Consider the following 22,493-nt stretch of genomic DNA (forward strand, 5'->3'; position numbering starts at 1 on the left):
ACTTTCACATTAAGATGCCACTGTATACACTCAAACACATTCTTGGTTGAACAGTGGTTATTCTTGCAAGAAAAAAAAAAAGGGACTCATTTTGTGTTCCAAGTGTTTATTCAGGCAAGGTATTTCTCACTTGGTTCAGACAAGTTTGTGCCCAGGCAAAACCTTGCATGAAGCAAAGATTCCCTAGATGTGAAGGCATGTTCATGTTTCAGGTAATGCAGTTTTTGTGGTTTCATGGTATCAGAAACAAATACTGCTACTTCCCGTTTGGGATGAACTGCATCGAAATTGGCTTGCATTCTGCATTGTATTCTTCAAGTGTAACAATTGTACAATCACCACAATGTTGAGGCTGTTAACATCTACACACGTGGAAACGCGGCTACAATGAGCCGCAGTAGGACGCGATTTATATTTCGATGCAGGCCTTCTCAAAGTTTTCTCAAGCATATTAAGGTGAGATGAGTATGAAAGCATGTTTACACATGAAGTGAGTAAAAAAATGATGTTGAAACTGGGTCTTCGTATAACAACTAGACAGCTCATCCAGGAAAAAATTCAGAAGAATATACGTTTCTTTTCCAATGGTAGCTTTCGTTACCAGCATCTGTAAACAATTTTCGTGAGGCGAAAGTTCAGATGCATTTACAAACAAAAGTGTTGAGTTTAATATACCCCTTTTCCTCTGAGTATGCCGCGCAAGAATTAAAAGTGGTCCGGACAAGCTGCGACGACCACGGTAAACAACAAAAAAAAAAAATTATCAAACACAAGACACAAAGTCGTTCCAAACAAAACATGCACATGAACATTACAGCTGCACGACTATTTCCCCACCCCGAAACCCCACACAAATATATATATATTTGTTTAAAGAAAACGTTCTGTCGTACCTGCGACAATAGGGCTAAAAACTGATCTTTCTTGTTCCTGACGTTTTGTTCCTGGGAAAGTTGAGGGGTACTGCATGCTTGTCGCGTGTGCTCGAGATGTCAGCAGAGGATCTCTGCTCTACTACGGCCATCTTGGTCAAGTTCTCGCTTCCCCCCTTCCTCCCCTTGTCGGAAGCCTGTCGTAAAAAGATCATTTTCTAGCAGAGTCGCCAAACGCATGTGGTGCACAGACAATGCTCCAGTCTGCCGTGCTAGTTGATGGAGAGCACCGTCTGGCCACCACGAAGGTTGTTTCGCACCAGCAGGGGCAGTAGGATGGTCAGCGCGATGATGGCAATGGCAATCGTGTTGACAAAGATGGCCTCCTCCGGGAGGTCTGGGTAGTTGGGCGCTCCATTGACACCGCTGAAAGAGCAGTTTTAACACAGCTTAGAAACAGCCACGAGAGAAAAAGTGCAGACTAACATTGTTCGGTAGTTCCTCAGCGAAGCTGCATTAACATAGGGGCCGATTTCTTGAGGCTTTGCTAGCTCAATGCAGTGAAATCTTGCTTGGCCAAATTTATTCTAGACGTGCAGTACCTACCGCCTAACCAACTAGGACACAGCTGGCATCGATGTGAAATGCCTGTCTAGTTAATTGCAGCCACTTCCAAGTAACTTCATAGTGGATGGCACCACTCACTCAACTGGCTGCAACTTCACTTCCTCCTTCCCTTTCGTTTCTCAATTCTAGTCACCAAATCATCAATTTCTGCTGATCATTTGGGAATCACTTGCACATATAGTTGTGCATAATTTTGGATCTTCCAGTCTGATTGAGACTATTGGTAGATCTTTCAGCAGAAAAGTAGCATTAAGCTAAGTCAATATCGTGACGTTATTCATTTGAAATTGTGATTGATTCACAGAACCTTTACCACATCTTTTAAATGTGCCACTGCCCCTTTCACACAAGTGAAAGAAACGGGCTGTAATGTTAATCTATTTATGGTCAGAGGCTGAATAGAAGGGCTAAGAAGGCATTGTCAGAGCCAGGACAGTAAACCCGGGGCAAGAACAAAGCCAAGTCTGACTGTAATGTAGAGGGTACGAGATTCTTCAGTGTCCCTAAAAGCGAAAAAGCTGTTCACACAGTCTTCTAACATAGATACCGTCACACTCACTTGCAATAGTGCTAGTCATAGATACAGTAGAAGGGCCATACTAAGAGAGCAAGGACATGCAACGAAGAAAAACAAGTACATGAGCATTTTTTTAAAGTGAAGCTTTCAGCCGTTCACTATGTCTGTAGTCCACCCATAATGCACTGTAGGAAGGCCAACTTTCTCTGACGATGATCGTGGGTGAAGCAAAGAAAAATTAAGACGCTTCCTGTGGTCAGAATCGAACCTGTGTACCTCGCGTTATGAAGCCAGCGCCTATCCAATTGTACCATTCTGGCACGGTCGAAGCAGTTTAAATTTGGAGAGGGGTGCATGAACATGCAAAATTACCATAGACACAGAAAATGCGTTCCTCCGTTTAACGGCGACGAAGCTTATGGTTTCAGGCTCAGACAGAGAGAGGTGCGTTGTGGAAGGCACTCGCCTCCGCATTCTATAACACACCACCGACCCACGCCCCATGCACCATTTCTTGGACGATGGTGACCCCACGTCCTTGCGGGCCAGCGGAACGTTCGGCGGCCAAAAAGGATGCGGGGAAAGAGCTCGCAGCGAGGGCGCGTGCTCTCCACAAGGTTGATTGATTGATGGATTGTAGGGTTTAACATGCCAATGCAATGCAGGCGATGAGGCGCGCCATAGTGGAGGGCTCCGGATTAATTTTTACCTCCTGGGGATCTTTAACGTGTGCTGAAATCTCTTACACACGGGCATTTTCGCTTTTCGCTTCCATCAGAAAAGCGGCCGCCGTGGCCGGGAATCGAACCTGCAACCTCGTGCTCATTAGCGCACCGCCTTAGCCACTGAGCCTCTCCACAAGGTTGAATGCTAGGGAAAGCCATGGGATGCCCTTATCAGTAAACACTAGAGAGCACAATTGCAGTCCAGTAAACCATCCTGATAAAGGTCCGCTCGCTTCTGGATATGTTCGTTTGGTGTTGGACTTGACTTTGGAAAGCTTTGCATTTCCCCATTGTTCTCATTTAGACAAAGGTTTTTTTTTTTTTCTCTCTTTGTTTAAAGTAGGTTTTCTTTGGGAGGCAAACTCCATGACATTTTAAATGGGCTATAAATGCTGAAGTTGCACTTCCTACGGAGCTTGCTAGAAACAATGCCGGACAGGAGGAGCAGGAGACTCACTTGAAGCGGCCCTTGGCAGTCTGCATGAGGCCCGTCACGCAGGCAGCAGCCGCTGTGCTGAAAATGATGAGGCCGAAGTTGGTGTGGATTGGCACCAGGCGCTGCCGGTAGGTGACGGTGGCCTTGTCACAGCACAGCAGCACCAGGAATGACACGAACCCAACGATGAACTGGGAACAGCGAGACAACCACGGCACCTCTTTACCATCACACTCGAACAACTTTCTATTACACCCTCTGGAGCAAAAAGGAGTTCCTCTTTTTCAGGGGTGTATTCCTGTCAGAATTTACACTATTTAATAGAATCACTCCTTAAAGGAGAGTCAACTTCATCTGCTTCAGCAGGGTGTTTAATGCGGCCACTAAGAAGGGTGAAAATCCTGCGATGAGAATCAGCTCTCAAAGAGGTTTGGCCACTCTTCTGGCTTCATCTTTTCATGTGGCCAGTAACAAAAAGCCTGTGCGCTAGATGATCTGCATTTCTTGACATAACTCTCCTGGTCAGCATGGGTTCATTCGACCTAGTCTTGTCCCAATTGTAATAAAATGCAATCTCGCAGGATTTTTATTCACAGAGTAGACGACGTGTATTAGTGTACCTGGTGCTCCTGTTCCAACATAAAAGGCATAACGAGTGCTGCAGCTACCCAATTTATGTTTTCGCTTGCACAATAGCCATCAGACAGTGGCAGTAGCACAAACGTAATCGGGTGCTTGCCTGACGGCACACGCAGTTGCATCTGAGTCGCTAGGTGCAGGGGGAGGGGAGGGTGGGTGCATTTATCGTCGGGCACTTGCTTTAGGCTGTCAACTGTGCATAGGGCACTTTCAGCCCCCTTGATTATTGTCACAGCCTAAATTCCTCAAGCTGGCATAAGTAAGGGGTTAGGCTTGCATCACTGTTGCTCACTGCGCTTGGCTTTTACTGCGCAAGGTAAAGTTGCACCGAACTAGTAACAAAGCTCAAGGCCTGCCTTTAAAGCATGCTTTACGGCAAGTAGAGCTGTGCTGAGGTGAAGTTTGATAGTAACAAAGTTGCCAGCAACAAGTTTTTATACCTAGTTGCTGCAAGGAGGCTTTGTATCAACCCTGTCGTTCCCGCTCATTGTACAACACCAACAACAACAAAGTACATTGTAGTTGTAGGCATGTACAAAATTGGAAACAAGTATTATGCCAGACATTTGTTAGTGGGCGGCATTTTATTGACTTCAGCACAAGCACAAGGCAGACTGCGTTTGGTTGCACACTTAAAGCCACGGAGAAAGAAGTATTGGAGGAGGGTAATCTGCTGGGCTGGGACAGCGCGGGCGGGCGGCGCGTTGATGTCACTGTCTGGCGAGGAGGAAATGCAGCTTGCAGAGCAGCACAACAGGTGGCGCGTCGAGCGTGTTGCCATAGTTTACATGTTCTACGGGCGCGGCGCGCAAAAATCGTAATATCATCGAAGATATTGTGAAAATTGCCAGATTTCTGTCTGTAAAATAAATAGAAGTGCTGGACATTTTACGTAGTAGCAGTTATTACTAAATACTGCCCTAGTTACAAGCCTTACCGCTCTTGAAAAGAAGCACTAGGAGGAATCCCGGAGCAGACGACATCTGCCGACACCGCCTTCCCGCCACCAGTGGTTCCCTCTCGCTGCTCTCGCCTCCGCGGGCGGCTTCTCAGATTTGCGCGCACTTTTCATGTTGCACAGGCAGGGCGGCGAAGCTAGGATAGTCTAAATATGCACTAGTGGCATAGAGGATAAGAACCATCATTCACTGCAACTAATCATACCTAGATTCTCAACCGCATGTCTTATTGCAGGTTCGTGTTCTAAAAACAACCAAAGCCTCTTCGTCCTACGAACGAAAAATGTTTGAAACGCGATGATTTCTTCCGCCGAAAACCAACTCCAATGAAAGTCCAGTCACGTGAGGGATTCGTCGGCGTCGTCTGCCCACGACCGCAGCCGGCTATGCACTGACTGACCTTCAACCGGCGAGCCTTTTCTTGTTGGCCCCTCGCGACAGAGGGCACGTCGGTGCCGTGCCCGGCGTCGTGACTTTATCGCGCCGCCGGAGCAAGCCCTGTTGCGCCTCCTCAATAATTCTTGCTCCGGGCTTAAAGTAGACCATGAAATAAAAAAAGTGCAAGCTTGTCCCACTCTTGTTCTGCCCTCCCTCACACCGGTTTAACTGTAATTCTCGATTTACTGGAGGGTTTAACGCGCTGATGTAACGCAGGCGATGAGGCACGCCGTAGAGGTGGGCTCCGGATTAATTTTGACCACCTGGTGTATCTTTGACATGCGCCGAAATCTCATACTCATGGGGTTTTTTGCTTTTCTCCTCCATCAGAAATGCGGCTGCCCGGCCGGGAATCGAACCCGCGACCTCGTGCTCTTAACCGTAATTCTCAGTGTGGAAGATAATACATGACATTTTCATCTGGTTCATAGGCCTCTCCCCCTTTTCCTCCTCCACATCGCCTACTGAATTTCTTCTAAAAGAAAAAGAAGAAAAAGGGAAGAAAAGGTAGAGGGGGTAAGCAACAAACCACAAGTTTACCAGTTCCCTTAAAATAACTATGGCAAGCGATCTGTTTGTGCAAGCAAATTGCCCACATGCGGAGACAAACGAGCTGACAGTGCCGCAAGGGGGCTCACGGCTGCATACAGAAACAGCCCACCGAAGAGACGAAGGCCTGTTGCCCCACTCCCGTGCGTGCGCACAAAGATGCACGCGTTACCTGCAGCGCAAAGAGTCCCATGGTTCCGAGGCCGATCCACGAGTGCAGGCTGTAGAAATGCTTGGGGTCTGCATTGCTGTTGTGCGCCTGGAAGGCAGACACGATGCCGATCGTGATGGCCGATATGGACAGCACGAAGAAGATGGTGTGCAGGAGCTTGTTGTAGATCTTCTTGCAGCAGGTGAAGCTGCGGTACACCAGCATCGCTGCGACGAGCCAGAGAGAGGGGCACCTGTCAGGCCTATAGGCTTCGAATCGGGGGGTAGTTTACAGTCTGACACCGCTATTATATAGTTTCTAAAATACAAACAGAAATCGTCAACGTGTACCAAATGTCATTACTGTAGCTACTATGTTCGATGATTAGTTCTCCGTGAAATGCAGCAATGTTCACAGTGAGGTGGTCGTGGAGGTGTTTTCGTTTGAATGGCGCTAAGTGCGGCACACGCTGTCTCCTATACTGCGCACTCGGCAACGTGCAACAAGGGAACAAGGGTATACCACATCAGGAAAAAATGAAAAAAAAAAAAAAAGGAAAACAGAAATAAGGAACAGTAAGGGAAAAACAGGTCTTCAACAGCAACTCATCGCTGTAACCTAACGATGCGGCACCCCTTAGAATTTCTAGAAAGCAAGGAAGGAAGTGGGGCCTGGAGAGTACGTACCGTGTCCGTTGAGGAAGATGAATCCTCCCACCATGAGGATGTAGTGGAGGTTGAACTGCTTCTTGATGTCGTTGGCCCAGGCGACGCCGCCCTGGTAGTTGAAGATCCAGTAGATGAGCAGCGTGATGGTGCCGAACAGGAGCACCTCGGCCAGGAAGAGGAGCAGGTAGAAGATGGCCTTCATGGCCGCTGACTCTGTGGCAGCCTTGGAGGCCGCCGCCCCTACTCCGGCCTCGCCGCCGCCGCCGCCGCTACGCTGACCGTTGCTGGTAGTCGTCTGTTGCTTTCTGCGAAGGGACGGATCAGGTACGGCAATTAGACACCAGTTCGCCGTCACTCGATCATACCAGGCATGACCGAGGGCCTGCAGCCGGCAGCGTCAAGCTAGCTTGGATTGCAATTGTCAGCACATGCACTTACGACCAAAAACGCCGAAGGCCCGCCGGGACTGAAAGTATGCCTCTAAATGCAGTGCATTTGTGGGGCTGACTCTGGAACTGATTTCTAGTTGTTGGTGTAACTTATTGCTTCACAATAGAGACAGGAATATTTAGGAAGCAAAGGGCGATAGGTGAAGTACTGCTGTCTTTGAAAGGAATGTACGCGGAGACCGGTGGTGTGTACACTCGCACACGTAATTGACCACCAGGCAGCATGCCCCTTGCGCAGTTTTATGTTTGCGCAAGGGTGTAGTAGTAGCAGAAAAACTATTTTAGAAAATATAAGAGAGGGGGAGGGGGGGGGGGTAACGGTATTAGAGGGAGGCTTGTGGGCGGGCCCCATGTCCAGGGCTCCAGATTCAGCACCGCTGAACCATTTGCGCCACGCCGTGCCAATCCGCTTTTCAAGCGCCATCATGCTCCAAAAGACAGTATTGCACCGAAACTGCTCCCAAGAGGTGCCGCAAAATGTGAGCCAACTGTGAGATGATGTGCAATGCCAGTCGCGTTGCGCAGCTATCTTGCTCAGGGAGCAGTAGGGACTCATTCGTCCAGCTGTCATTCACGACATGGCGCGCTCCGGCCGTCTGTCTAAACGGCTAACGCTCCGAGTCACTCGTCGCAATGTCCCGGTTTCTAAAAAGTGGCGGTGCGGTTTTACTTGGGAGTGAACTTGCGGTGCGGACAACTCGCAAACTTTGCCCTGAAATGCAGCTTCACCCCACAGCGCGTTGCGCCGTGAAGCATGCGTCATCACCAGCAGTCGTTGCAATCTTCCCGCTCATTGTGAAAAGCAAAAGTTAGTTTTACTGTTCAGTCGGATCCTCGCCATTTCATCTTATCGCGAGTGCTCTCGTCATTCCAAAAGTTAGATGCTGTTACGAATCTGCCAACGCTGCCGTATTTTCCCGCATCAGCCACCACGTGCGAAGCCACCACGTGTGCCACAGCCGCCCGCGTGTCGGTGAACCATACTTTCGTGTCTCGACATGAAAGGTCAGACACCTCGCGTTGCAACGCGCCTCCGGCGGTTGCCAGCGGCACCCCCAGATGCCAGCGGCACGCCCGGGCATTCTTCACGGACGTGCGCCCCTCCGCCGTCAGGTGCCAGCGCGTCGGTGAGTCACGCCTTGACATGCCCGGCTCAGACGTTTCGCTATCGGCGCGATCAACATTCGATAGCGCGCCCCGGCACGTTTCAAGGACACTCTCTCCCCTCTCTCGGACTCCACGTGCGGGGAGGCCATCAATGACTCACGAACTGTGGAAAGAGCGTTGGGTGTGTCTGTGACGTTCGTGGCGTGTTGCTACTTGGCGTTTTGACCTATGCTGCTTTTGGGTATGAATAGAAGCAGCCCAAACGCTGAATTCATTCCTGTCTGAGCAGCGAATCCATGCGGTCGCTCTGCTCGAGTTCTGTATTGTAACCTCGTCCGTCGGGGCATTGTATGTTTTTTTTTTTTTTTTTTTTTTTGGCTTCGGCTCACCTCTCGCTATGAAGTAAACAGTTACGTTATTCTACTGCTCTGGACTTCTTCACGGCTGCAACAGCGGCTGGCCGCTCGCATCATACACGCTACCCCTCGTATGTCGGAGGCCACGGAACTCGGATCGGGTGCCCCCGCCCGGTCGCAACAATGCCGCCGTGCCCCGTGGAACAGGGGGAGATAACAGGCGCGTGCTTGGCACAAGCGAGAGGGGAGCTTCTGTTGAGCTAGCAGCTACAATGCAAGCAATCCACTTATTGTACGGGACTTGCAGCAATGCTTTTAAAGTGAAGCTTCAGTGTTCTCACCGACGGTGTCTGTGACGCGAAAACACCCTTCAGGAAAGCCAACTTTTTCTGACGATGATGAATTGCCGTGGGTGAAGTGAAAGAAAACTCTTCAGTGGCCGGAATCGCGTTGTGAAGCCGGCGTTTTCCCGATTGCTCCATTTCGGCATGGTCGAAACTCAGTCCAAAGTCAGACGACAACCAAAGCATCCGTCACGAGAAAGCTTCGCGTTCAACCACCGTCATCGTTAGACAAAGGGGTGCATTACTTTTTTTTTTTTGGCTGCATCCTTTGCTGTCTCCGCTAAGCACGCTATTAGGCCCCCCCAAAAAAAGGTTTTATAATTAAGCGCTGTACGTTCAGTGTCAGGATAAACAGTATGCAGTTGTGCGGATTGTTCTTGCGTAACAGCATGATTACATAGCAGTGCGGGTAACATGCAGGGATATTTTTTGCTGCGTAGCTGTTACAGGAACCCCCCCCCCCCCCCTTTTTTTTTTTCTTGTTGCGCGCGTAGACAGAAATGCCGCTCCCTTCCTCCTTCCTCGCTTTGGCACACCCCCTCTCTTCGGCCACCTATTTGCCTCCTGGGCTGTATATTGCGATATAAGATGGGTTACGCTGACCCTCTGGAAAGATGTCTTCTCAGCTAAGCAGTTGTGTTTAGAAGCGAAGCTGACTTTAAGGAGACCGGTGTAGGTGTGGTCTTTGTAAGCTGGTTCCGCGCACTGTGTGTTGCGCAGTGAAGCCTACTTAGAAGGAAAAATAGGCGGCAATGAGCGCGAATTCGGCGGGAGGATCGAGACCACCGACGACAATCCGGCCGCAGACGCCTAGCGTAAGCGCGATGCCCGCCGGGACCCTAATAATGCAAACCGGAAACCGCAAGACGTCGGCGCGGCTACAACCCCGCTGAGCGCTTCACGGCGCGACGGCGTGGTTTGACCGGGAGTTTGTGACCAACCAGTTACCCACAAACAGCTCCGCTGGTCACGGATTGGAATGGCACTGAATTTCTTCCCTGGTGATTTGTTAACGTGAACTGTTCGTGTTTCAATTTTTCTAAAGCCTAGTCAGGTGTATTTATGCAATGCGTCGCTTATCTCTTGTTTCCTCAGTTTCTAATTGTGCCAGCTGTAACGCTTTATGTCGGGAGCACGAGTTCTTTTTCTTCCTCATTTGTCTAAAGACTTGCTAGATGCAGAATGAAGGTAAACTCAATATTAGGTGCAAAAGGGAACATCTAGCCTATATTCTCTGGGTTGTTTCTCATGTCGGCGATGGTGGTGCTATACCACAAACATTTATTATTCATTTTTATAATGCATTTAGGTGTCGCTATTCGAAGCATTGGTTATCTGTGGTTGTCTTATGTTATTGCTCTGTAAGCTAATACAGTCGAACACGGATATATCGAACTCCAAGGGGATCGCGAAATAGTTCGATATATGAAGAATTCGATATAAAAAATATGGGCTCTGAGACGTCACCTATGGCGGACGATCACTTACCGATCGGCGCATTCATGAATGACAACTAATTCCGCACTTACGACGCAACAGAACGCTTTATTTCCGTGAAAAAAAAAATCGCTGATCTTGGCCTGCTTCTTCGTCCTGGAAATTAAATTAAAGACGCTGATCCCGATCTTTTCGAGCCTGTCGAGGTGCGACAGCCCAGTTCCTTCCATGTCCTCGCAACAACGGCGAATCAAGCCGAACCCAGCGGCCACTTCACCCGCGGAGTACGATCGTGTAGCCGCCTCCTCGTCCTGACGATCTTCGCCACTCGAGCTACTTCGCCTGGGCTCCTGCTACCGCAGCTACGATATCCTCGTCACCGAGGCTCGGAACAGCCTGGACATTGGTGTCAGCGTTCACGAAGTCGTCGGCAGACACTCCGGCTGGGACAGCAGCCGGGAAAAGGGACGACAACTCACGAAACGTGTCGCCCATGCACACGTCGTCGTCGTCGCCGTCTTCGCAAGCTTCGGGAAGTTCGGCCGTCACAAAGCGTGATTTCCGGAAGGAGTTGGCCACGGTCTCCTTCTTCATGCCGTTCCAAGCGCCTGTCATCATATGTATGGCCCCCAGTCGGGGCATCCCTACCTCGCACTGCCACATTTTCCCAGCGTTCTGGCTTGTGTGCCTAGAGAGATTTAGCATACCGGGCTCCGTCCACTAACAGTACGGCGGCCGGTAGCGGGGCCCGACTGGGCAAGCGCAAATTCGTTCCGGTAGGGGGGATTAGTTCCGCCAGCCAGTCTTCGCCATGCCCGCGCATTCCTTACATCCTCCTCAACCTTAATCGGGGGGGCAGCGACCGCCGAAGAGCACCTTCCAGCTCGCGCGGCGTTCGATATACCCAATGTAGGGAAAAATACGATTCGATATAAACGTACGAATTCCTATACTTTTACACAGAATTTTCAAGGGGATAATTTATGAGTTCGATATAGACAATAATTCCATATACCCGTGTTCGATATATCCGTGTTCGACTGTAAGTGGGAACACGGTTTTTTATTTCACCGATGCTCAATATTGAATTATTTTTTGCGTTGTCCGGAAGAAGACGTGCAAATAAATGATGTTTGAAGGTACGAATCTGCCCCAAAACAGGGTTTCACTGCTACAAAAGAAAAAGTTTTTTTGTGTTCCAAAGCTGCTCCAAAACTCCCCTTTTATTGCTCCGAAGGTGCTCTTAAACGCCATTGTTCGTGCTCTCTGAGCTGCTCCAAAAGGGCCAAGCCCACTTACATTCCTGTTTGCTACTGAGATTACTGCAACATATGATCGACGCAAGTTGCCAATTACGTAAGTTGTTTGCGATGGTGGGTTTTAACACGCAGAAGCAACACCCGGGCTATGAAGCGCGCCGTAGTAAGTTGTTTTACCGAGCTGCCGCCGTTTCAGGTTATCCATAGACGGTTCCTGTTACACGGCGTCTAGACTGCTTACTGCTCGTTGGAGTGCCACTGCTGCTTTCCCGTTGGCACAGGTAAAGCCGCAACAAAACGTGGATGTGACGTCATTACCGGAACTGACGTCACCGCGCCACGTCTAGTGCCGTTAAGGGATTGCATCAGTCCCACTCCCGCGCGCATAACGGGCGCTTTTCCAGCCAAAAGCGTCGTGAGGTCCGGGTGCAGCGGCCTGGAGGTGGCTTTATCAGCTCAGATTTATAGGTTCACGCGAAGGACACGACCATTTCGATAAAAGGCCCATGGGGATATAACTGCAACATTTGCATCAGCAGACATGATTGGCTTTGCATCAGCTTTCGCTAAAAGGTGGCTGTGTCACAGAGCGTTGTACCTCCTGCGGGTGCAATCACATAGAACGATGAAGGAGGACCGATTTACAGCTTCGCTAGTACACACAAAACAGCTGCACGTGCTATGGTCAATAAAGGTCTGGGGTGCTGCTTCAGTTGGCAGATAGTATTTCTCCGCTCTCTGGTGAACATAGCCACTTCGTCTTCGTAGGCGATGAATCATCTTCAAACGCATAGCAGATTCAAGGCCACCAGACAGTGGAGTAAATACCTTTAAAAGTTGCATCCCCACACTAGAGATTTGTCCCCGTTAGTATACATATGCGTTTATGCCAACATACACGCATGCATCTAGATTTCCCGCGTTTTGAGGGTTTTAAAACAGGAGGGGGGTCCGGAACACAACGTCCCTCCCCCTGGATCCGGGATTTCACTGGTACCACTCAGAATGACGGTATATGGCCTAAAGTTATTTAAAATAAATGCCTATAACGTTCACGACCTCGTGTCAGCAGCCCGTACGCAATCGCGAGCTGCAGTGTAGGAACGTTATGATGTGTGCAAGGTCAAATTTTCCTGGAACCGGGCAAATGTGTCATTCTGCGATGACAAGAAGCGGTAGGCAGACAGAACAGGCGTCAGTTTCTGTATTTCAGTGCAAGGAACATTCAAGCTGGCATCGAACTCGCGCATCTGGTGTCAGCACATAACGTGTTCCTCCCCAACAGTCCGCAGTTGCACCACCGCAGCGCGCCATGCGCGGCTGGCTGCGCCCGCGAAGAGAATCGTGCAGCTTCGCCCAACGGCGGGCGCCGCGGCGCGCACGATGGAAGCTAGGGAACAGAAATTGGCAGCAGCGCGCTGGCCATTGCTCAAGCTCACTCAACGGGCGCCGGAAACAGGGTCAGGGTGCTCAGCAGCGCGGGGCAACCGCGGGCCGAAAGAAGAACACGAGTCGCTCTGATTCGCCCCTCTCCTAGCGTGCAAGTGACGCCCGCAATCGGCCGCACCATGCGGCCGCAAGACCTACGCCCCGGCCTTTTCTAAAATCACAAACGCGGCGGCCGCTTTCAGCGCTCACACAGGTCACAGCAAGAATGGTTAGGTCAAGACGACAAGCATTCGTTCCCAAGGGCGCTTTCTACTCCGCGATTATTCCTGGGAAAACGCGGTGCGTGTGGCTCCTATTCGCCCCATGCATGTACTACGCACGTGTTGCGTTGTTCACGTGGTACCTGTGAGAAGTTTCAGCAGATCTCATTTGACGTTTGACGACTGGGCGCTTACAGGGCAGCGATCCAGTTATGCAGTGTTCCATAGGGGAATGTTTCTAGCTTTCTACGACTGAGGCAAGCGCGCACGCTGTTATGCAGGGGCCACCGTGTACAGGCACGTTGAAAAGTAGGCGCGGACGTGAAAACACCAACCCTTCATAAAGTAAGGCGATCGCCGTAAAAGATTGGGCAGACGGAAAAAAAAAAAAAAAAAAAAAAACAAGGCAGAGCCAATATGACGGCCTGCAGTTTTTAAAGTTACATGCCCGCATTCGACTCGAGTGGTTGAGGTAGCATGCAGTTGATATGCTGACGAAAGGGTAGACCAGATTAAAGCGTGTCGGTATAAATGTATAACTGAAAAAAGGGGAAGTATTCGCACTCATCTCGAAAAAGGTCACGCATTTCTAGTGATTAAAGAGGAGCAATGTCATTTGGTAGGTGTGTGTGTGTGTGTGTGGGGGGGGGGGGGGGGGGGGGAATGCGGGATCACCATCGTGCTTTTCATGAGCAACTCATTCCGCCTCCAACACGAGAAGCACGACAGCGCGCTCCTGGGGGACCGTGTCGCTCCATCCCCCATTAGTGTATACGAACGGGAAGATCGAGCTATCTTCGTGATCAAGCTAGCCCTTGAATGATAGCGGCGCTGCATCACCAATTTTATAGCGTGACACAATGAGGTGACGGTGGTATCGTGATGATGTGCGCCTCATTCACATAGACCCACAGAGACCTACAGACAAACTTGCTTATTTTGCGGCAAGTGGCGTCGACAGGCGGCAGGGTTCATGCCGCTGCCAAATAACGTACATATTCTCATTCAATTTCGGATCTCGCGCAATATTTTGCAAGGTTCAATTTGTGGTGCTCGTACACACCATTGCCACAGCCTTGCAATAACCCCCTTGCTTTGTGGCCCGAACAGCATTGCAGCTTTCAAACAATATGGCGGTCGTGTTCTATACACGCAGCTTCGTATGGAGCGATCGGTCACATTGACCTACTCGTATTTAACTGCCTCTGGTACGTGACGCCAGAGTCTAGCTGCGCTACAACGACGGTCAACACAAGCACCCGTCATTCCTCTAGTCGCCTTACAATCATCTGTCATGCGTGTCTCAGCCTGAAGTAATCTTGTTTCCAGCGCATAAAACTCCGTTCAACTGCAACCAGTAACTGATATTTATTTTATGATATTTATGATAAAAATTTATTTTTTCTTTCCTGTTGACTCGGGATACAGGAAGACAAACCAAAATTTCAGCATTTACCTATAGCCAGAGTGTCGCAGTAAAGTTTACAGCATTCCTCGATATGAAACAAAGAAGTAACGATGATGGTCTTGACAACCGGCTCCGTCAAAATTGAGTTCGCACATAAGTTCATATACGCAGATAGTGTAACGTACTTCACCAGAAGGAAAAAATCATGCACGCTCATGAAAAGCTGTATTCGTGCAGCTGCTGCCCAAACAACGCGGGTCGCAGGGCTTGTGAAATTAAAAAAAGCAACGCTTCGCCGAATACATATATGCCGTGCACTTGTCGAAATTTCGCAAGTTTGGGCACATGCTTCTCTAAGTGAAATTGAAAGCGCCCCTCTCCTCATGGGCGGCAGGTGAAATCTCCATTATCACCTTCCCACTGTGGCACGATTACTGCAGCGTGCGGAAATCCAGAAATGTCCACCAAGCGACACAAAATCTGCAGAAATTCAGAGAAACGTCTACTAATGCCTAGCGAGTGCTTTACAGCCATTTCTTCTTTTACTTTTCAAAATTCTGCCCGACCAATTATCTCAACCTACGCTATTATAACGATTAAAAATGTCACTTCCGCCAAATCTGCATTTTAATAAGAGAGTGTTGAATTCCTGGATGCACCAAGATTTCACTGACGTCATATCCGCCACGGAAATGACGCCAGTACGACGAAGCAAGCGGCCTGTAAAGGGTGCACCCCTGTACACAGGGACAGCTTGCGGGGAAGCAATCTTTAGTACTAAAGAGTACGTCCGTTTTCGGGTTTTGTATTTTAGCCGAAAGTGTTTTATGCCGGGATACACGAAGATTTCACTGACGTCATATCCGTCACGGAAATGACGACAGTACACCTTTGCCCAAGCGACCCACCAGCAGGACGTCGCTCTCCAAGCACACCCACAAGACAGCCGCCGACCCGCAAATCATGCTCAGCTGTGGATTTCGCTGCACATTTAACTTTCGTGTTTTACCGGTTCCTATGACGGAGGAATCAACCACAGCTTTTGTTTTGTGGAAATTCAGGGCGTCACACGGTACTGGCTGTGGGAGTACTCAGCAAAGAATGTTATGCGCCATCATTTTAATGCGTATACGCATTAATAGTAATGACGCAAAGTATATGCGCTCCTGCCGCATTTTCAGAACCAATTTACCGTAAACCACCGCCTTGTGCGCGTTGTTTCGAAACAGACAGACTGCAGGCTGCGTGCCTGAAGTTTGATTGAAAGCGTTTTGTTGCCAAAACGAGTAGTAATATATAGGTTTCAAGGCGCAATGAGTCACACCATGCTTCCACGCTTGGTGTAATGATACGTGCTGAAAATTGCATGATGTGTTTTACATTTACGGCCTGCTGTACCATGCTATCAATGCTATATATTCCATCAATTTTCAATCCTCTTTTCTATCTATCCTTTTTTCCATGTCTGTCTTGATTGTAGTGCCCTCAACCCGAGACGCAGTTATTGGCTTGGCTTTTTTCATGTATCTTTTCATGTCTGTTGCATTAAAGCGGCGCGCACGCATGCTTATGTTCTTCATTCAGAGCGATGCTGCACGATAGGTCCACGGAAATATGCCGAGCTGGGTTCATGCTATTCCAAATGAGGCCAGTAAACGGATCACTCACAGCGAACGCTCTTTACCCGATTTCACCCACTTTGTGCATGACTCGCATCTTTTGAGTACCCCCGTCTACGTTTTTTTTTTTTTTTTTCCGGTGGGGGGGCGGTAGTGCTGAGAGCATTTCAGGCCGAATAAATATTAGCCGCAAAAGCAAAGGCGTGAAGGCTGTGCGGCCAACAGACTAAATAAGGCCACCCGGACATATTTAACGAGCGCTGAACTCTGGTACACGCGGACGTTCCCGGCTTTAGTCCGCGACTGAAATACGGCCTTTGCGTCCACGTGCGCTGAAGTCCAACGCTTTAGTAACTACGCTACTGCGGTGGGTTTGGTCGTCGCCAGATTGCCCGGACATCGATCGATAAGCGTAGCGGTGCTCGAAGTTGACGCGATTGGCGTCAACTTCGGACACTAATCGCGTTAGAGGATGTGGCGCAAAGATACCACAAAAAAGTGGACGGTAAAAAAAGTATCAAGTTACGAAGCGCGCATGAATGACGTCGCCTGCTTAAGGCAAAAACAGTAAAGAATAAGGCAGCCAAAAACTACACTTATGCAGTTGTGTAAATGGTCTGACGTCCCGAACAGCGAAGAATTCGCTGTTGGGGTAATCGGGTGAACTCCTGGGCAGTTGTCTATTGATTACCATATGATCAACATAGTGGCGGTCAAATACACGCGCCACGACCGGGGAAGTGTTGGCAGTGAGAGACTGGAGTCGCATGCGGCCGCGTGTACTCCGACCCGATGGCTAGAGATTATTTCAAGGTCTCTAGCACAAGCGCACTCCCACTAAGTGCATATGCGCAAACAATGTGTCATTCCGTGGACAAGCAAGATAAGCGCTCGTCCATGTGATTGTTAACAGATGCCTTGACAAACCGAAGAAGGCCCTGCAGGCTGGCAGAAACGAACGTTTTCGCGGCGATTCGGACACCTATTGCGCGAACACTATATGGGCGGCCAGGCAAGTGCTAGCGACGAGACCGGCTGCCTTGGAAGTTCAAATCACGGTCGTGGCTAGAATGCGTAGCCAGGAGAAGCGAGGTAAACTAGGATAGGTGCCGTTTAAGAGGGGGGGGGGGGGGGGGGGTCTTTTTATATTGGACAGAATTCAGCGGGGAAAAAACAAACAGACGCGAACACTCCTGACCAGTCAGGGCATCGCACAGGTCATGGTCCTACATCGTTATCGATTCTTTTATAGCCTTACAAAATCGCTAGGCGACAACTATATATATAGCGGGACTTCGACCAACAACATGATTGGTACGCAACACACATGTGGGGACAGAACATAACTCGAAACTGTTTCCGAAAAACACGTGCAATCGTATATACGTCTCGGATGAAGAAACTGAAAATAGCCGACCGGACAAAAGCGCAGACATAACAAAGAGGAGGAGGTGTTCACAAACAAAACATGGAATGGTGGAACTCGTGCGCTCTCAACAAGTGTAAAGAAACAAAGGGCACGCATCAAGGAAAGCCAAGTTCGGAGATTACACGGCAGGCGAAGAAAGTCAAATCAAAAATCAACAAGTCGAAGGTGAAACCAAAGTATAAACGCCGAAATGAGGAAACGAATGAGAAACCAGGCGGAACAGAGGAAAGCTTAGACACAAATCGCCATCAGCGATGGCGTATGGAATACTCACCGTGACCGATAGTCGGGCCGATTATGCCTGGAACGACACAACGAATGAAGCAGTCAATGGCGCTGGTTTGAAGAGCGGACAGCACTCATGACGACAACAGCACGATAAAAACGACTATCCTACAGCATTGTTTCTATGTTATCGGCAAGGGCCGATTCAGCCCGATCGTCATTCGGTTGTGGGGTGATGTAGTAGCTACTTTATTTTACATCGGGTTCAGGGTAGGGGGGTGGCGGAGAACCAAAGGACCCCCCGCGACGTCCAGGGGTCTGGCCGTGACGGTTTCTTGGGTTGCCAGGACAGAGCTCCCCAGAGCCTGCTACCAAGTGGGGATGTGTGCATGACAACCTCACTGATAATTTCCGCTCTCCCTCTGCTCGACCAATGGCGCATCGAAATCTGCCCACAGCGCAGCGCCGTTTTGAAACAGTTTACTTGCTGAGTTGGCAAGATATCCTCAGCTACGATAGGGGGTTTTTCTTTGTGGTGCTGAGCGTTGCGACATCGGCAGGACCAATCCACACTTTAAACGCGGTCTTAAGCACGAATGCCACTAGTATTACCGGAGGAAATATAATCTGGGTTTACTTCTTCCTGTATGACTAGAAACAGTCGCCATGTTTCGAAACTAGGTCATTACTCAGAGCATACAGGCGCACAGTACGTGCACGCGTTGACCTCAATTAAAAAAACCACACAACGGCGAAGCTGCAAAGTGATTCACTTCCTCAAGCCCATTATGCCACGAGACTCTCGGCACTGCCTCTAGCAAACGTAAGCAGGCGTTTTCATCACCATTGCTCCAACCACTATGGCTCCCGTCTCAAGTGAACTGACCCAGTGCTTTCTTACAAGGTTGAGGGCAAAGGCAAGAATTGAGGCTTTTTTTTTTGCGTAATTAGGAGTGGCTGCGGAAAGTGAGAAGTTTTACGCGGGATTGGGTACGGAATAAACTAGATACCAGGGTTTAAGTGGCGGCGTTTCACCCCGCTCCTCGTGTGGAGTGAAACGCGGAAATGCGGCTGCGGACATAGCTTAAAAAAAAAAAGAGCGCTAAAAACACGGCACAAAAGCGAAGAACGACGACGCAGTCGTGAGTAGCACATCTGTGTTGTCGTTCTTCGCTTTTGTGTCTTGTTTTTAGCGCTTTTTTTTTTTCAAGCGATATGCACCAACTAGCCCAACAGCACATTTTACTGCGGCCACAGCGCACGACGTTGTGCCGAGCGCGCCGATCTCAACCGTAGTTCAGCTTCTGAGCTGGCCATTTACGCGACCACCTAAAATCGCAAATTCCATTCGGGTCGTGAATAAGGGCTCCGTCAATAGCAAGAACACTAAGCTGAGCTCACCCAAGATTGACTCACCCTGGCCTGTGATAGTAGACGCGTTCGGGCGTCTCGTAGATACGGTCTAGCACGTGCACGAGCTTGGTGTGAGCTTCCGCGTTCCTCGGTCGCATTTTGGTAACAAACAGAGAGGGAGCAACGACTACGCCTTGAGGAACACCGACAGGGCGGCAGCAGCGTTGAGCCGACCAAACTTGACGCGCACACAAGCCCCGTTGGCCGAGCAGCCGAGCCGATCGGACTGCGAGTCGCGTCGGCGTTCACGTACTGCTGCTACGTCTCCCGTCCTCACGCAAGGGCGCTCTTTCGATAGCACAGTCATCGTCGCCTGGTTGTTGTCTCGGGTGCAGGGGGCGCGGCGACAGCGCTTCCACCCCCCCCCCCCCCTTCTTTCGTGCGTGCGCGGGCCCTGATCGACGCATCCGTATTCGGTGACCGTCTGGCGAAGATGATCCGGGCCTGGTGGCCGCTCGTGACGTCGAGCCACTGCCGGAGAGTACACGTGTGCGTAGTCGATGGGCGTCCGTGCTTATACCGAGCGCAAGAGCAGTCGATAACGCTGGCTGCTCTAAAAGTAGATCGCCGTGTCTAACTACCTGTACACAATTTTCGGACCACGCGAGCGCGCGGCAGAAATTACCGTTACCAACTCCGGAAGGACGGGGCCCGTTGTCGAGACCGACGCGGAGCGCAAATTTTCTCCATTCTGGCAGACGCACTTCGATTAAGCGCCATCAACGCCAGGCTCCTGCATAACACGCCGAAAGCTACTGCTGTCTACCCATGCGGGGAAAGCGGCGAAGTATACTTAACCTGACAATGTCGTTGATGACGTCACGTGAAAATTACTACGGAGCTACACAATTTGCGGACTCTCCTTCACGTGATCTAAACGTCTATTGTGAGGGGCCATCATAGTCGTAAATCCCAGGCTTCCCGCACAACTGCCTTCGTGATGTCACTGGAGGGGGAAGCCTAACACTGCCACATAAAAATAAAATAAAAATCTGGTCATTTTCAACTTTTCAAAGAATACAGCGGATTAAAGCTATTTTTTGCTGAGCAGGTCTTATATAACGGCCTCTTCGGAGTGAGAAGCAGGAAAATCTCCGCTTTTAGGGTTTCTTTCGGTCTGGAAAAAAGAAAACTGCTTGCATTTCAGCTGCGTAGAACATCCTTTGCGTAAAATGTCACCTTTACGCAGCGTGCAGGTGCCGTCAAAAATAACATTGAAACACGGTCTCGTAAATTTACAAAAATTTCTTCCAGAAACTGCCTGGCTGCTTTGGTGTGCGCGTAAAGGATCCTCCTTAGTAGAAAAAAAGCTTCCTGTAAACGGGTAATGGCTGTCGTATAGCTAGTAAGACAAATGGCACAAATAATCGTTCTAATTACCTATGACGGCACCTGTACAACCGAGACTAAAATCTGGCTATTTATTGGCCTGACCATTTCTAGCTTTCTAACCGTTTGTCACCGCGAAGAACATGAAAGTTATTCGTTTTCCGGGCGAGATTACAAAATCGCGGCGACGTGCGCAGGTGCTTTAGAATCGAGTATTGGCACCCTCACAGTCGCCTATCAGAGATGCGGATTGTACACAAAAGCGAGGTGATTAGAGACTCAGTAACCACACACGGAAGCAGCAAGCTTAGCTTACAGGTCCACCATCCAGTCATCCAAATCCGAAACGGAAGCCGGGCGGTAGCCCGGAGTGTCGAGTCGTCGAAGTTGCACATCCATGATGTCGTCGTCGCAGCAAGCGAAGTTTCTACCCGTGCTAGAAACGCCTGCCAAAGCGATCGGGGCCTCGCACAAGAGCATGTGGCTCCTGCGACGCTGAAGTTCCAGCTCACCCCCGCCGCCTAGTTTGATTGACCGCAAACTTTTTTTTTTCTTTTTTAATTAGAAGGTCAGCATAGCAGCGCCGCATGTGCAGTTAGAGGTCGACGAGGAAGAACGGAATTTAGAGAACGCAACATCATGCGCGCTAGTCACAACGGCCGTATTTCTACCGCTAGCGCGCAGCGATAGTACGCCATTTGCGCGCTACGTGCACTTGTTGAGTCACCTTTGACGTAACGAAAGAGAACAGTTTCGTAAATTGGCCTTATACAAATCGTTTGCAGACTTCCGCTAAGTGGAACCCAGGACGTAAATGTATTGCTCGTGGCTTGATTTGTCAAAAGTTTCGCCTCCGAACAGTGGTCGTCTACTTTAACGCAGAAACAACGCCTGGCGTAAATTGCTTTGGGGCGTATACGACGCAAGGAATCCAGCTCCTCCACAGGGTTACTGACTGCAGTCCATACACAGCAATACAACGAAAATTTCTGAAGAGCAGCAAGTGCAGGCATTATGCGATAAATCGTAGGCAAAGCCGTCGCACCCAATGCACAGCGCCGCCTGTTATAAAGCGTCGATCATGCCTTCCATAACGGCGTTTCCTTATACAAAACATACACATACACACACTAATCGAAAGGACAGTCGTCACACATCCCCATATGCCGGATGGGAGACAGGTGTCGACTAACTGCACATTCCTCGTGATGACGACCGTACAACAAACGCGCATTCCCCCCTCCCCCCTTGAGAAACCAGAAATCGGTGCGGCAGATCGTCAAAGGTGGACGAGCAGGCCCACTCGAGCCGACGGAGCAAACAGACAACGCCCCCGCACTACACGGCCGGCTGCACCAGGAAACGCGCTTTGACAGGCCCGCTCACAGCCAAAGAAAACAGGCAAAGGCGGCTCGTCAACAATCGGCGCGGCTGCACGACAGACGGAATGAAGCCCGTCCACGGTCCAACCGTGGTCAAACGCTGCTCGCGGAGCGCGCGCTGTGTACTACATCTTGCGATCGGCAGCCTGCACACCCGACTGTCGAAAACAATGTCTGCAGCGGACGTCCCCCCGCCTTTGGGAGAGGAAACGCTCAGCGAACGGGTCGTCGACGTGCCTAAAGATGGCACGCTGAGGAGGAGGTCGGGGGCGCAACGCCAGCAGAATCCGGTCGCGGGGTTCGTGCAAGGACTTGTTGGAAGAGCAACTCGGCGAACAAGATGAGACGGTGACGTTGCGTCGCCGCGGAGCAGCACAAAGGAGAGAACGTCGGCGCTGGACGGACGCCAGCCGCGAGAAGGTCCGCTTCCTTCGCTTTCTGTCCTGCCCTGCCCTGGAAGGGCGCTTCACGCCCTTGACATCGCCGCCGAGCGCCCTTCTTCGTCT

The 22,493-nt window shown here is 50.1% G+C and overlaps 1 protein-coding gene across 10 annotated transcripts in view; it reads right to left on the reverse strand.

Annotated features, from left to right (window-relative positions):
- Positions 1–89: 89 nt before the first annotated feature.
- Nemy (cytochrome b561 family member no extended memory) overlaps positions 90–22,493 on the reverse strand; it is a 152,449-nt gene continuing 130,045 nt past the window's right edge. For 3 of the 10 annotated variants that reach the window (XM_077700253.1, XM_077700255.1, XM_077700250.1), the window contains exons 2-6: positions 17,913–17,939; positions 6,600–6,886; positions 5,935–6,140; positions 3,199–3,368; positions 90–1,298 (exon numbers count right to left, since the gene is read on the reverse strand). In XM_077700253.1, the coding sequence (XP_077556379.1) occupies positions 1,145–1,298; positions 3,199–3,368; positions 5,935–6,140; positions 6,600–6,886; positions 17,913–17,939 (844 nt within the window). In that variant the 3' untranslated portion in view covers positions 90–1,144. Of the gene's footprint in view, positions 1,299–3,198; positions 3,369–5,934; positions 6,141–6,599; positions 6,887–17,912; positions 17,940–19,279; positions 19,563–20,921; positions 21,050–22,493 lie in introns of those variants that run through there. The other 7 variants (XM_077700254.1, XM_077700256.1, XM_077700252.1 and 4 more) reach the window with 5 other exon arrangements.

This window comes from Haemaphysalis longicornis, unplaced genomic scaffold (assembly GCF_048455015.1).
Source record: "Haemaphysalis longicornis isolate Haplotype H1 unplaced genomic scaffold, Haemaphysalis longicornis Haplotype H1 scaffold_2, whole genome shotgun sequence".
Classification (NCBI taxonomy): Eukaryota; Metazoa; Arthropoda; class Arachnida; order Ixodida; family Ixodidae; genus Haemaphysalis; species Haemaphysalis longicornis.